The sequence below is a fragment of the Carassius auratus genome, chromosome 45, assembly GCF_003368295.1.
Source record: "Carassius auratus strain Wakin chromosome 45, ASM336829v1, whole genome shotgun sequence".
Lineage (NCBI taxonomy): Eukaryota > Metazoa > Chordata > Actinopteri > Cypriniformes > Cyprinidae > Carassius > Carassius auratus.
Window position 1 is genome coordinate 13429929 of NC_039287.1, and position 16223 is coordinate 13446151.

At 38.6% G+C, this 16223-nt stretch overlaps 1 protein-coding gene across 1 annotated transcript in view; it reads left to right on the forward strand.

Annotated features, from left to right (window-relative positions):
- The window catches only part of LOC113063326 (nesprin-2-like), a 603140-nt gene that overhangs the window by 18103 nt on the left and 568814 nt on the right, over positions 1 to 16223 (forward strand). Inside the window, exons 21-40 of the mRNA XM_026233640.1 lie at positions 728 to 904; positions 988 to 1146; positions 1234 to 2496; positions 2642 to 2776; positions 4515 to 4696; positions 5324 to 5402; positions 5759 to 5868; positions 6005 to 6146; positions 6215 to 6366; positions 6746 to 6899; positions 7223 to 7827; positions 8526 to 8681; positions 8776 to 8926; positions 9135 to 9293; positions 9375 to 9542; positions 10110 to 10211; positions 10412 to 10615; positions 10824 to 11270; positions 13057 to 13311; positions 14848 to 16113. Of these exons, the coding sequence (XP_026089425.1) occupies positions 728 to 904; positions 988 to 1146; positions 1234 to 2496; positions 2642 to 2776; positions 4515 to 4696; positions 5324 to 5402; positions 5759 to 5868; positions 6005 to 6146; positions 6215 to 6366; positions 6746 to 6899; positions 7223 to 7827; positions 8526 to 8681; positions 8776 to 8926; positions 9135 to 9293; positions 9375 to 9542; positions 10110 to 10211; positions 10412 to 10615; positions 10824 to 11270; positions 13057 to 13311; positions 14848 to 16113 (6066 nt within the window). The remainder of the gene's footprint in view (positions 1 to 727; positions 905 to 987; positions 1147 to 1233; positions 2497 to 2641; positions 2777 to 4514; positions 4697 to 5323; positions 5403 to 5758; positions 5869 to 6004; positions 6147 to 6214; positions 6367 to 6745; positions 6900 to 7222; positions 7828 to 8525; positions 8682 to 8775; positions 8927 to 9134; positions 9294 to 9374; positions 9543 to 10109; positions 10212 to 10411; positions 10616 to 10823; positions 11271 to 13056; positions 13312 to 14847; positions 16114 to 16223) is intronic.

Genomic DNA, 16223 nt, shown 5'->3' on the forward strand with positions numbered 1-16223 from the left:
TAACAATTTTATTGCAAAGTCTACAGAAATTTTATGAATAATGTGACAATAATGCTGTCAGTCAAATTCGTCTTTAACTTTATTTTCTGTTTTGAATTATTTTCCATTCTATATTTAATTCTACAGTATACATCTTTTTTATATTTTATTCTTTTGTTATTATTGTTTAAATTTTTTTCATTCTTTCATAGCTATATTTAAGTATATTTTCATCTGTGTTGTATTCTTTAATAATTGCACTGATCATGGAGCGGACCTGACTCATTTCACTGCTGGTTATATATGCTCTATATAAATGTGTATGTGACAAATAAAACTCTTGAATCTTGATCTTGACAAAAAAGCCATTTTTGGAGACAGAAAGTTTGTAACAATAACTTCACAAAAGTGTACAAAAACAACTGTTGATCGGCACTTCTAAATTATTTTGTGCACAGTAGTAGTTACATGTTGCATCAAGATTTTTTTTTTTATGACAGGTGGCAAACAGAGTTAAAGGGATACTCAATCTCAAAATTTTGTCACTTCTTTACTTACACCCAGGTTTTAAACATGGGGTTAAGTGATTAGTGACAAAATTTTCATTCTTCCTTGGAGTAACCCTTTAAGGTGTAGTACTAACATCTGTGTTAGAGTGTCAACCAACTCTCTAAACACTCTGTTTCTCTACTGAGAATAAGTGATTGAACTAGGAACTGAACAAATCTATGGACATGTTTCTTGGCAGACCTTTGAAACTTTGACCCGGGTGGATCAGGTGTGTGTGAGACTCCAAAAAGCGACATCTCTGCTTGAGGGCAGACTGACTGAGCTTGAAAACTGGAGCACAGAAGCCCAAGAGGTCTGCAACCACCTTAAAGAAAGGCAGCATAGGGGCCACCGGGGCCCACATCCCAGGGCTAAAGTGAGCAAAATCAAGTTTTTGAGTTAATTTGGTTGATTAAAACAGTGCTTTCACATTGTCACCTCTTGTGATTCTCATTGCAGGGACTGATCTCCAGAGGTATACATTTGGAAGGACAGGTAGTGACAGAAGGTGAGGACCTGCAGGTGCTTGTGACATCAGTGCAAAAGAACTCTTCCCTGCCTTGCTTCAGAACAAAGGCAATACAAGACCGACTGCAACAGAATGTCTCGTACTCTCAGGTGAATTTCATTGCAGGCCAGTATCGGTTAAGGAAAGCTTACAATCATGATGTTGTAACTTCTCACTTTCTTCTGTGTGTCTGTCAGGAGGTTACCGAGATGCTCAGTTCCCTTGGAGTGAAGTGTGAAGGACAGCCTAAAGGTGCACAGCCTGCTTCCAAGGTTTTCGTACAGGCGTATTCTCAGCCTGAATCCAAAGTTGAAACCATTCAACACCATCAGAATCAGACATTTTCCAAAAGCAGCAAACATTCTCCAGAGAGCCAAGAACTCTATTCTTCTCAGCTGCAGTCACAGTACGAAGCCACAAGTGACGTACAGCCCCAGGTTCTCCCCCAGGATCATGATAAATCCCTGAAAGACCAAAGAAAAGCTGTATGCCAAGTACAACAAGCAGAGCTCAAACAGACTTTGTTGTCATCTGTTGTTGGCAGGGAGGTTCAGATGAAACCCCAGACTCAAGTTCAACTGATCTCTGTAGACTCGAGCCTAACCAGTGGCTTTGGACCATCTGACCTTCAAGCCGCAACAGTAAAGTCAAGCCAAAACAGTGGCTTTGGACCCTTAGACACTTTACAGGTTATCTCTGTAGACCCAGTCCATACCAGTGACTTTATACTTTCAGAGCTACAGGTTGTCTCAAGCCAAACCAGTGGATTTATGCCATTAAACTCTCTCCAGGTTAAATCTGTAGAATCAGGCGAAACCAGGGACTTTAAACCATTAGACCTTCAGGTAATCTCTGTAGAGTCAAGCCAAACCAGTGGCACTGAACAATCAAACCCTCCGCAGTCTCCATCTTCAACTATGTCCATACCGAGCACATCGCTTACACCGGTTACCATGACTGAACTAAGAATGCCAGTCGAGCAGAATTTTGGTTCACCGCCAAAATGGCAACCTCAGACCTCCTTGGTGACCCCAGACCAAAGACAAAGGGTTTTTGTCAAAAGTCACAGTTTTCCTCAGCCCAATGAGCCTTCACAAACTCTGTCTGTAACCTCTCTTGCATCCCACCCAAGCACTTTGCATACACCGGTAACAGTGACTCAACAAACGACGCCAAACAAGCAGCACCTTGGTTCACCAACAAAATGCCAGCCTCAGACCTCCCTGATGACTCTACACCAAAGACAATCTGTTCTATACAAAAGTCACAGCTTTCCAGAGCCATCAGAGGCTCCAGGTGTTCCCCATGTCCCGGTACAGAATGAGATGTATGCTAGAGCTGAGGCTTTGGCCAGGAGCAGACTGGATCAAGCCAAAGAGCACCTGCGTGAACATATACAGGATGTCATCACTGTGATAAGTGCCAGAGACAAATCTAAAAAACAAGCCAAGAAAAAACAGGCGAGGCCATTTAAAAATCTATATTTTTCAATCCAATATATATTTGCAATCAATGAATGGATAAAAAAAATAAAACACATGTTTGGTCAAAACACATACACATAAGCTGTTAATGACTTGTGATTTTTTATTTTTTATTTTATAGGCAGTGTCACGTCTTCTCAGACCTAAAGTGTTGGAGACGTTTCTAGAAGCTGTGAAGGGAATGGGGTTTTTCTGCTCTGATGCCCAGCTCAGAGACATGGACCTCCTCTCTCAGTCAGTCAGGGCGCAGTGGGAGGTAAGAGAGAGATCATGGTCCTTCTAGCTGTGCATTGGTGTATGCTGCTCAGTACAGTCGTAAACTCAAAACATCAGAACTGGATTGCTGTGATTGGTCTAGGTTAAGCTTGCGATTTACTCTTTTATATGCCATTTACGTTTCCCTGAAAAGTTTTAAAGGTGCATTCTATTTGGTCTTTAGTTAGCATTAACATTTTGGGTAGGGATGCATCGATTTGATACTCAGGATCAGTATTTGCTCCGATACTGGCATTTTCTGCGGATTAGGTATCGTTCAGACGAGACTCTGTTCTGTCCCATTTATTCCATGTCTTTATTACTGCGCTATACATTTAAAAGAAACGTCTTTTATATTTCTATATAAATGTATATACTTGTTTTTTCATGAATGTATTTTACAACAATACAAAGAAAAGCAATGTGTGAAATTTTACCAAATTTGAGACTTATTCACTTTTATTTGTAAATAAAATATTTCACTAGATTTTATAAAATTATTGTGCACCCATGATTTTTCTAGAATCTAGTGTATCTTTTCCTGCTGAATTATGCACTAACCTAGTTTATAATAGTATTTTTTTTTCATAATTATGATTATATATTTTTTTCATTTGTTATTTTTGTGTACATGTAGATTGATTAACACAAAAGAGTGATGATCAGGTCACCACAGAGAAGTATAGAAAATCTACACTGATTAAAAAAAAAAAAAACTGCTAGTATCGGAATCGGCAGATACTCAGAATTTTCGGGATCGGATCAGTTCTGAAAAAATGGTATCGTTGCATCCCTAATTTTGGTTAATTTCATTTCAACATGGCAAAGTACAATGGGGGTTGGCCCACATGGTGCATAATTAAAACAAGTGGACATGTATTTATTATTTTTAATAAATCTTAAATTATGCATTTTTGCACACAGGCTTCATTTTAAAATGTACATGTATACAGTTATATATAGTAAAATGTGATACAGTGCATGTATTTAATCTATTTAGTTTTTTGTTTACTAACCATTGGTATATTCTGATACTGGGTAGATCAGCTGGCATGATTGACCATTGCCACTTTGGTTCTTAGGTCACTTTGTCCCAGCATTTATTAAATCATGGTATCTTTTGATGGATCTACCATATATATCACCCTGTCCTGTTTAGTCAGTGTAATTCTGTGTGTGTGCAGCTAACACATTCCTTAATCTACGTGCCTCTGCATGTGAACATAAATGCATTAAATTCAAATTAGTCTTTTCTTTGCTCAGTATCTGTAACTTTTACTAACTACATGGATGCTCTATCAGTTTATGTAGTCTATTCCTGTCCATCAAGTCTCTGAAAGTTCTTAAATCTAATTCAGTAGTTTTTATTTAAAACTCAGTTTTATTGTTTTATAATCATCAAGGGTTGATTTTGTTGTAACTGGGATCATTTATTGACTGCATGCATGTTAAGACAGGTTGATATAGACCGTTTCTTGTTTTAAGTTAATCTTTATATCACATTTTGCATGCATTTCTCTCTAGTCACAACCAGCTAGCCAAGTTAGCAACCCCCATTACTTCAGCACCCTTTTGAAATGAAAGAAGATTTTATGCTGACTGATATTAACTCCCATTAATGTAAACCTTGATGTTAATCCCCATACCATGATTGTAATATCTTTTTCAAAATATTTTTTGTGATAGACAATTTATTGTCAAAGAGTTTGGAATTAGTTTGTTTTTGGTTTACACCTCAGGTATGTGCCACAGCAGCTGAGCGGTCAGTGCATCTGGAAGCCTTGAGAAGAATTACAGAGACTCTGCAGCCCAGAGAGAGGGTTCTTCTAAGCCCCACCCATCTGAGAACAGACACACAGAAGGTGGAGAGTGTTCAATGCCGCACAGACTCCACAAGTGACTTGGCATCATGCCAGGATAGGTACGTAAGAAACAGTGTGGAAATTTTGAGGTTATATCATTAAAATATCTAAGCTATATTTTATTGAATATATATATTCTGATACAGTATACATTTTAGAAATACACATTTCGTAAACACGTGTAATAGTAGAAAAAAATCTATTTCAAATAAATGCTGTTTTTACAGCTTTTTCAGGATTGACAATAATCATTCTTTATGGAGCACCAAATGAGCATATTATTTTAGCATAGTGATTTCTAAAAGCTCATGTGACACTGATGATTAAATTAGAAATTAGAAAATAATTATTCTAAATTATAATTGTATTGTTTTAATGTATTTTTGATCAACGCAGTCTTAGTGAGCATAAGAGACTTCTTTACAAAACATACACATATTAACAACCCCACATTTTCAATATTATTGCATGTCTTTTTCAAACTCTGGCCTTTCTTATAGACAGTCTAAACTTCCTGTTGTCTCTTATGTATTTGTGCTTGTGTACAGTACATGCCTCAATTTCATAGCATACTGTATACACGGTATTCAAGTGTTAGGTTTAGTATATAGTAATTATATTTAGCTTTATATAAATGTTTATAGTACTATATAAGTATAAGTAAATGTGCATGTGTGTGTTCACAGCAGGGGGGGAGCAATCAAGGATTGTGTCCTGTTGAGAAAGACTGTAATGCTGGATGACCTACGCATCGACCATTCACAGGTGCACGTGATCATGTGCTGCTTGTGTGTGTGTGTGTGTGTGTGTGACGTTACTGTTTCATCCATTTTTAAAGAATGTGTTTTTTTTTTTATTATTCTTTCTCAGTCTCTCACACCAGCATTTACACTAGCAGGTACTTGAGCATCTGTGAGCTCCAGATCTGCGGAGTGTTAACATGGCACATTTTCTTTGCCAAATAAACCTCTGATTGGATGTTGTTGACCTTCTTAAGCACATGGACCACTCAGAGGAGTTAATCTGTTGAGACGGGCTAGGGCAGCTCAACATTGTATTGTCTTGTTCTAGGGTCGTTTGACCCCTACTTTTAATGACGCTATGGTCCTTCTCTCTCAAAGGCTGTTGTCCAGACCAACATTGCGGAGATCAAACAGATTCCAGAGAGGACCATCATCCAACCCTGCTCAGCACAGGAAGAGAAGGTTACCACTGTGGAAACTCCGAGCAGGTAAACACGTTTGAAGTTTCTGAACCTTCAAGAAATTGATATATTTCCCTACTCTGTTAATACTATCTAAAAATCTAATATAAAATCAATGTTAGGACCTTTCTATAACCAACGTATATGCTCCTACATTTTACAGTAGCTACAGTGCTGTTCAGTCAGTCTTTCAGCTTCAGCTGCTTAACAACAGTCAGCAGCTGGGATCAGAGTTACCCATCAGCCTCGGCAGCAATGCTAGTACCTCTGCTGACTCACTGAGAACTCAACTCCAGCACCTACTGGTTAGTCTCCTTCACCACTTCCTTGCATTTAGGGTGCATTTTGTATACAAATAGCTGTGCTCATTTAGGATCTTAAGAACCGCACAGAGGCTCTGTGGCGTGAGTTTGAGCTTCAGTATTCCCAAAATTCTCAGCACATGGAAGATGGCTATAATATGGTGCAGGAGCGAACTCAGCTTATTCAACAGTGGAAGGAACAACAGATGTGTTTTCAGGCCAGGTGAGACATGTGGTCATTCCAGAATGTCCTGCAATCCTCCCATGTGGAGCTCTATTTCTGTGGTGCACAGAGTTGTTGTTGTTCAAAAGCTGGTCCAAAATTGTTACTTATAAGATTTTATTACCATGTTACAAGGAAGCTTGGTAGCTTTTGGAGTAGAGCTACTGTTAGCCAAAAGTATAGCAAAAGTGTCTACACAAAAATACTATAGAAACCACATGACAAATCCCTGACAGTAATTTGATGCTTTGTTCTGTTTATGACATACTAACAAACAGTTTAAAATGATTTGCAACAGTTGCTTGTCATGTCCAGTGTAGATATCCTCAAGACATGGTGTAAGTGGCACAATAATAATATTATTTTATATGTTGTTCAGGGTGAAGTCCCTTGAAACTGCGGTAGAGCTGCTGGAGTCCACAGACATTAAGATCAGACTGATTTCTGATCAGATCAAACAGATTAGTCAGAAACCTCTAAATATTAGAAACTTTGCCATTGCTGATCCCAAAAATCTACATGAAGAAATAAAGGTAATTATCCTTCAAATTCATCTTCGTGTTTGCAGATACATGTAGATCTAAATGTTTTTCTCAACTCACAAATAGCAAATTGGACACATGATTAAAATGTTCAGCTTGTGAATATTTTCCCAAGTTAATTGTGTATTTTATATCCTTTTCATGTCTTGTTTTTTTTTGGGACATTTCACAGGGGGGGGGGGGGAATCTAAAATGCTGGACTTTCCTAGAAGAAATGTTTGCTTCCTCATTCAAAGCATACATTTCAATATTTGTGTAATGTACCAAACATGGACCGATGCATGTTCAATCTGACTTCTCTGTTCTTTGTTCAGCGTCTAGATGAAAGTATCGAGAAGGAGCTGTTTCTGCTTAAGAGTGATGGTTCAGTTAGTGATGCTGCTCATCTGAGTCCCATTGAGCTCCAAGCTCATCTTCCTCTGCAGCAAATGCTTCACAACTGCACAAAATGCTTGGACCAGCAAAGACAATGTCTGAGAAAGAGTGAATCAGCCCTGGTGCGCCTCGTGAACCTCCTGTCCCATCTCCAGCAGATGAATGCCAAAATCAGTGCAGCTCGCAACGCATCAGATCACAGTTTAGTCTCCATCCGGCAAAGCCTTCAGCAGGCCAGGGATGAATCTTTTCAGTTAGACCAATTGCTGGATGATGCTGGTATGAGAATAACTCTGGAAGATAAACCAGGCAGCTGCCATGAGATGGTTTCAGCTCTGGCTCTGCGTGTCGAAGAGGTCGAGGCCAGAGTGGCTGTAGATCTGAAGCAGTCTGACAGAGGAGGGATAGGAAGAATGGAGGGAGAACAGAGGGAAAGAGCATTCGGTAGGAAGAGGATGGGCCTTCAGGTCGCCCTGAGGGAGGTGCTGACAGCACTTGAAAAACATGGGCTGAAGGAGCCCACACTTCCTGCACTACAGCACAGGTCAGCAGACTTTAAAACAGGACTGCTTTTCCGTTTTTTTTTTTTATTTCTTTGTTTAGCATACAGTATTTTCAATTCTAAATTAAATGAATCAAAAAATGCTAGTAATGTATATTAAAATAACAATTGCAATATACAGTTGAAAAAAGTCAGGATTGCTTCTTTTTCCTCATGTTTTGCATTAAACCATTTAAATGTTTACATTTAATTAATTTGATATTGTATATTGCAATTTTTTAAATTAACATTACTAGTTTTTTATTTATTTAACTTTATTATAACAAGGTGCTGATTATGGTCATTAAAATAACAGTTACAATATACAATATTAATAAAAAAATGAAGGTATATCTCTGTATTTCTAAGCAGATTTAGTTTACCTCAATTTAATTAGATATTTTAATTCAAACAAAAATAAATTACTAGTTAAGTCAATTAAAATAACCGTTGTAATGTACAATATAAAATAGAATGAACTTTCACCACAATATATTCTGTATATAGACATGTACTGTTTGGAGATAATATAAAATAATGATTGATGCATGAGTGCTTTCTCACAGTAACACCTATATTTGATCCATTTCGGATAGTAAAATGTGGAATGAATTCTAAGAATTTTCTAACTTTAAATTGGTTACAATAAAGAAGACGACATGCCTCTGTCTCTGTCTCACCAGTGTCTGTCTCTTTCTCAGGTTACGCTTCATGGCAGACATGGAGAGTAAACTGGTTTCAATACGCTCAGAGATTAAGGATCTGAGAAATACTTGCGCACAGACAAGCACCTCAGAGAGAGGCATCAGCGAGCTGCAGACGCAATGGGAAAATGCACACAGAGCAGTCACAGAGAGGTGACGACAAACGCACATGATCGTACAGTAGGAAAGCTCTTTGTCAAATGCCATCTTGCAAAATGGACCCATTGCTTTCATACTTCTATTTCAGTCGTGAACAGTGTGTCTCTCTGACTGAACTGCTGAAGAAGTTCCAGAGCTGCCGAAATCACTTGGGCAGCATTTTGCAGAAAGCAGAGCAGACTGTTGGTGATCAGGCCTCCTATATAGGCAAAGACAACCTGCAGCTCCTGATCAGTAAGGTACAAAGTTACTGGAAGATACTGGATACAGGGCTTCCATTCCCGCTGGACTGCAGATGGCAGTATTAACTGCATCGTTTTAGATTATTTTCAACTGCAGATTGATATTTTGAAAAATGTATTCATAACATATTCGTTAGATAAAATTGGAGTCAGAATGAGTATGAATAAATGCATGCCTATTTATATTTTATGTATGTGTTTGCAGGTGAGCAGTATAAAGTCAGATCTCAGTGGTCTTGGGGACGGGGTGGAGGAGTTGAGATCTGTGTGTCGTCAGCTGCAGTCTCTGATGAGAAGGATCCCAGACTGTGCTGACACTCCATTTGAGAGTGAGGCCGATTCCCTCATGGACCGCTGGCTTGATGTATGTTTCCTCAGTAAAGTCAAATTTCTCACTCTGTTTCTCGAATAATGTACAGTATTGACATTAACCCTGCTATTTCAGGTTACTGAGAAGACAGACTGTCATCTGGACAACCTTCAAGCTGGCTTTTCTCTTTGGGAAAAACTCCTTCTGTTGGCTGGAGAGGTGGAGGGCTGGAGCGCCCAAAAGCTGATGACACTTGCTCAGTCAAACCCCTTTCAGACAGAGCAGGACGTGTCTGTCATGGAGGTAAAAACTTTTTTAGGTCGTAAACAATTTTAGGTAGAGCTTTCAAATACACTTATTTTAGAATTGGGGGTATTTTGGGGGTTAAATTAGAAAAAATATATGATTATAACTTCATAAATAAATTCATCAACTGAACATCCATGGAAAAGAAACATGATATTGTTAGTGATGTTTACACTACCATTCAAAAGTTTGGGGTCGGTAAGATTTTTCTTTGAAATAAAGGACACGTTAAAATGATCAAAAGAAAATAAGGACATATGAAATGTAACTAAATATTAAATTCTTTTGAACTTTCTCTTAATCAAAGAATTCGGAAAAAGGAAAATATGTATTACGGTTTCCACAAAAATATTAAGCTGTTAGCGCAGCTGTTTTCAGCACTGATAATAATAAGACATGTTTCTTGAGCAGCAAATCAGGATATTAGAATTGTGTAACTAATTATTTAATTATTTAACTTATTAACCCCAAGCTTTTGAACAGTTTTGATGTTTCGTATGTATATTAGACTTGCATAAATGGTGAATTCTTTGATAATAACATTAATATAATTGTTTTGCACAGGATGAGCTCACGATTCAAGAGGAGAACATTGAACATTTCCATCGCAGATCATCCGAGATCCAGAAGCTTTTGCAGAGTCGTGAGTTCCCACTGGAGCTGCAGGTGAGTTTCAGACACATCAGCCAGTTTTCACAATGCTTATTTATTGAATTAATGCTGGAGAATGTGTAATGACATTTGTATGTAGAAATGATGTGATATGCTGTGTCCTGTAGGTAAACCTCATGTATTAATTAGCATTAACCAGTCTAGCTCTTTACCAATACTCAAATTTTAGCAAATTCACGAGTTCATTTTTCAAGGTGATTGAGAGCCAGCTGAGAAAGAAGATGGCAGAGGTGAAGGAGCTCTTTTCTGAGGCCAGTGATGTTTTCAGACAGCTGGAAGCTGTCAAAGGGAAGGTGGCGTCTGATATTGCAGATCACCTGTCCTCCATTCAAACTATCACAAATGCACTTACCTCACTGACCACATCTGAAAGCCCACAGGTCTTCAACACCATCCAGGTGAAGGTTTATGCTTTAAGAATAAGCTGTGAACACAGTCAAATGTAATGCAGCTGTTCAGTGAAGTTCAGTTTTGGCCCATTTTGGTCTTCATTTGCTCAGTGGCTCTGTCACATACTGTACTTGAATTTCAGTTCATTTAAACCCTCAATCAGTTCAGCCAAAAAAGTTTTTTTTCATGAGCTAATCCTACCATTTTTACTGACAGGGTTTATCGGAGGATCTGCTAGCAGAGGCAGAGCAGGCCGATGCATTACTGCAGCAGATAAATCTTCTTTCCAGCATTGCAGGTCTAGAAAACCTGCAGGCGCTGGCTGAAGGTGGAGCTCAACTTCAAGAAAGCATTTGCACGGCTAGAGAGCTGGTCATAGAGAAAAGAGAGCAAGCGATGAACCCCAACAGACCTGAAAATCCCAAGCACATCAAGCCGCAGAAAAACGAAGATACTGCGCCTGAGATACAGTGTGTGTCTAATGGTAAAGCAGAGGAACAGTCACACAGAGGCCAGACACAAGACCCTCTTCTTGAGTTGAAAGACTTCAAAGAGCAGGCCTGCAGCTGGTCCAGTGAACTGCATCTGAAGGGTGATTTTCAGGTTTCTGAAGATGAAAACAGACAGATCACACTTGAAGAAGATGACCGCACAGCAGTGCAGGTAGTTTTCTTGTCAAGGGTATGTTTGTTCTCAAAGGGAGTATGCATTTTTTAAGTGGCCTGAACTGAAATATGAAAATTATGAACATAAGTTATATTATATTATACTACAAACCCGATTCCAAAAAAGTTGGGACACTGTACAAATTGTGGATAAAAACAGAATGCAATGATGTGGAAGTTTCAAATTTCTATTTTTTATTCAGAATACAAATTAGATGACATCAAATGTTTAAACTGAGAAATTGTATCATTTTAAGGGAAAAAAAGTTGATTTTAAATTTCATGGCATCAACACATCTCAAAAAAGTTGTGACAAGGCCATGTTTACCACTGTGTGGCATCCCCTTCTTTGTCGCATCTTCCTCTTTATGATGTGCCAAATGTTTTCTATGGGTGAAAGATCTGGACTGCAGGCTGTTCATTTCAGTACCCGGATCCTTCTTCTATGCAGGCATGATGTTGTAATTGATGCAGTATGTGGTCTGGCATTGTCATGTTGGAAAATGCAAGGTCTTCCCTAAAAGAGACGATGTTTGGATGGGAGCATATGTTGTTCTAGATCTTGCATACACCGGCATTGATTTCCACATTTGTAAGCTGCCCATGCCACATGCACTCATGCAACTCCATACCATTAGAGATGCAGCATTCTGAACTGAGCTCTGATAACAACTAAGTCCTTGTCCTCTTTAGTCTGGATGACATGGCTTCCCAGTTATTCCAAAAAGAATTTTCAATTTGGATTCGTCTGACCACAGAACAGTTTCCCACTTTGCCATAGTCCATTTTAAATGAGCCTTGGCACAGAGGAAAAGCCTGCGCTTCTAGATCATGTTGAGATATGGCTACAGCGAATGGCACAGTGGAATGTTATCACTGACAATGTTTTCTGGAAGTATTCCTGAGCCCATGTTGTGATTTTCATTACAGTAGCATTCCTGTATGTGATGCAGTGCCGTCTAAGGGCCCGAAGATCATGGGCCTCCAGTATGGTTTTCCGGCCTTGACCCTTACACTCAGAGATTGTTCCAGATTCTCTGAATCTTTAGATGTTATTATGCACTGTAGATGATGATAACTTCAAACTCTTCGCAATTTTCCTCTGAGAAACTCCTTTCTGATATAGCTCCACTATTTTTTGCCGCAGCATTGGGGGAATTGGTGATCCTCTGCCCATCTTGACTTCTGAGAGACACTGCCAGTCTGAGAGACTCTTTTTATACCAGTCATGTTGCCAGTTGACCTAATAAGTTGCGAGTTGGTCCTCCAGCTGTTCCTTATATGTACATTTAACTTTTCCGGCCTCTTATTGCTACCTGTCCCAACTTTTTTGTAATGTGTACCTCTCATTAAATCCAAAATGATCCAATATTTGGCATAACATTTCAAAATGTCTCACTTTCAACATTTGATATGTTACCTATGTTCTATTGTGAATAAAATACAGGATTCGTAAATTATTCCATTACTTTTTTACTCACAATTTGTACAGTGTCCATTTTTTTGGAATCTGGTTTGTATGTTGTTATATTATTGACAATAATATATTAGGTGTTTAATTTGCAGTAATAAATGTAACGCCATAGAAGGTTCTCAAACATCTTTATCTGCTGCACAGTCCTGTTTACATGTAATTGTGTTAATGTAATGTTAATTTATTACTAAAACCTCTCCAGGGTTATAGTTTGATCCTTTTCAAATTATTAGTTTTCAAAGTATTGAATATTAGCCTTCTCCAGTCGCTTAATGTAATGAGACTAACTGCTTTGGTGGATTCTCGGTAGGCTCCAGAACAAGTGAAAGGAAACCTATTAGAGGCTGAGAAACTGTCTGAGGTCCTGCAGGCAAGCTTTTTTCAAGAGGGACAGACTGCTCTCTCCCAAGATGTTCAGACGCTGTTTGGAAAAACAACAGCCCTGAGGAAGATCTTGGAAGATGAGAGGACTCAGGAAGGGAACTCTGATCCAGATCAGTGTTCCATTCAGTGCATCAAACCTCGGCCGCCTGGAGTATCTACAGAGGAGCTCCAGTCAGTTCAGGTAGTTGTGGTGTCTCCTATGCACTAGAAGTGTTTAGGGAGAAAAAGGTTTTGGTACATTTAGTGCCGATCACACACAACACATTATTTTGGCAGTGAGAGGATTTTTTTGTTGTTGTTGTTGTTGTTTTTGTTGTTTTGTTTCTGCTAATATGACAGTTTCCTTATGAGCAAACCAAAGAGTTCAGAGTGCTCTCGCTATAATCCTTGTTTAAACTGACAGGACAGCTGATTCAGTGGTAGCCTAGGAACATAAAAAAAAATTACTGCAGCGCATTGCTCTTTTCTAAATAAAAAAAGTCACCTTGTATTTTTAAACTTGTGTTTTCTATCTGATTGAGGCCTTATGAAGTACAATTAAACAATATCAGTTGCCTTTTATTGTTCCAAACCTGTATGAAATCGGTTCAGAATGAGTTGAGGGTGAGTAAACAATGATAGAATTTGTCAAATTAACAGAAATCTCTTGTCTGCAATTATTCTTTGACAGGCGCGCACTTGCTTTTTCTTTCTGGGTCTGGTTTTTGGGCGGCTGGAGAAATGTCATTGAGTGTACCACTGTGGCGTGGGCACAGAATGACTCTATCCTAGCTAAAACCTTCTAAATGGAGTACCCACTCTGCTCTGCGTCTAGGGCCATTATTGTAGTTGGGCACCTCATTGCTTTTAAGTGCTTGTTTTTACCTGCTCTCTGAGAAAATTACTGGATGTTCCTTGTTTTGCTTTGTGGCACATTAGTACAATCAGGTGCATTTCTGATGCCATAGCTTATCTTTAGACTACATTAATCAGCATTATTCTGCTCTGGCTGATGGTTTCTCAGGAAACAGTTTACATGGAGAATTGGAAAATGTGGCACACTGGATCGTGCGCATGCTGATGCCATAATTTCTAAATATTACTGTTTTTACTTTAAGCTTTTAAAATAACTTTGGTTGGAGTGAGTGAATTTCGGAGTATAAGATGCAACTTAGTCAGAAGATAAGTTACAGGGGCTGTGCCATGAATAGTTTTAAATGTTAGAACCAACATTTTTTATTTAGTACGTACATATAATGGAAACCAATGCATGTTAAAGTATCTGTAAATTTGCTGACGAGCAGTTGTGTGCACAGCCGAATTCAGAAAATATTTGAAATATCTTATATACCAAAATAAAGAGCAATGAAATAATCAAGCATCAACATAACAAAGGCAGGGATAAGCCTGGCTATTTCATTTGGTGGAAAAATGCAGCTTTCGAGACCATTTATTATGGGCATCAAACATCAATTGCAGATCAAAATTAACACCAAGATTGGAACAATTACATTTATGCAAAGCCATTAACATACCAACAAATAAAAGCTGATTGATGTAGACTATTTAAAACAATGACAATTGTACTGGACAAAAAGTATGCAGTATTACAGTTTTATATTAAGAAAAAAGGTAAAAATGATATAAAAAATGCCCAGGAGTTGAATAAAAACACATATATTGCTGAATTAAGTTTATTAATGTTGTTGGGTCATAGTAGTTATGTTTTATTTTGCAGGTTGTCACTGACAGTGAATGGTCGAGTGATATAAAGTGTATGGATATACAATTCTTGCCCTCAAAGAAAGTAAGTAAAACCAAACATATATCACCTTGTTCAGAAGAACAAACAACCAAAGATGTTGAGAACCTTCCATCGGACCACGACACCAATAAGCAGCAGTTCATGTCTCGATCTAAAGAGAGGGATGAAACTGGATCTGTATTAAGAGAAGAAGATGACAGCAAATTCACACATGGCTCATCCTGTGAATCACTAAAGCCTGTCTTTACCATAGTGCTGGACTCTGATCTTACCAAACCCAACCAGATCCCACTGACACAACCTGTCCCAGCTTCTTCAGTTAAATGGGATACTGTTTCAGTTGTTCATGATGGGACTGCAGAGACATCAGAGGATGGATTGAAACTCTTGGAAGTCAGACCAAATGTTGATGTAGCTGTAGATGAAGAACATGCTGTAATAAGCTCTTCTGATGAACCCCAAACCCCTGAGATCATAGAGGCTGATGTTCAAAAAAATGAAAAAGAGAAGCAAAATGAAGTCACTGATGCAGAAGCAGCAAGCCAAATCTATGTCCTCAGTGGAGGAGGCAGTGAGTCAGGGTCTGTAGTTCACCAGCAGGATGTGCCAATATTGGAGAGTTATAATGAAGATGACAACATCACCTTTGAAGAGCCTTCAAATGAAGCAAATGCACTTCAAAAACCTCCAAAAGGTGTTAAAGGTAGGAAGAAGAACAGAAAACAAGTTGGTGTAGAAAAAGCAAAAAATATCAGTAATAAAAAGCTGAGCACATGTAAATGTGAAGAAAAGAACACAACTCACCCAGAAAGCCTTCAGACTTCTGAGGTCAGGCCGTCGGATGCCATAGATATGGCCTGTGTCAGTACAATGACTGTGTCCTCAGACTTCAGTCAACCAGACACCGCAAAGCCATTGAGTACAGAAAACAAACGAACAGTGGACACTGTGCAGAAAGAGACCTTGACTCAAACTGAAACAGAGGATGGACATTTTGAAAACATTAGCATCTCACTTGCCGGAGGCTCCAATATCAATACCACAGATATGGTTTTAGCAGCAGTGGAGACCGTACAGTCAACACATACGAAGGAATCCAAACTAATGCCAGAAGATTCTACATCTGTTGTGACAGCTGACTGTATAACACAATTTTCTACCACAGTCCCATCAGAGTTACAACTCAGCCATGCTGAAGCTCAGAGGACAGAGTATTCAGATGCCACTTTCCCTTTGCAGGTAGGATTCACATATTTAAATTCTTCAAAAATATAGGCCAATCTATTGCACATCTCATGTGTCGTCATTCACAAAAACCTTGGTGATCATGTTCAGTACCTGAATGAAAT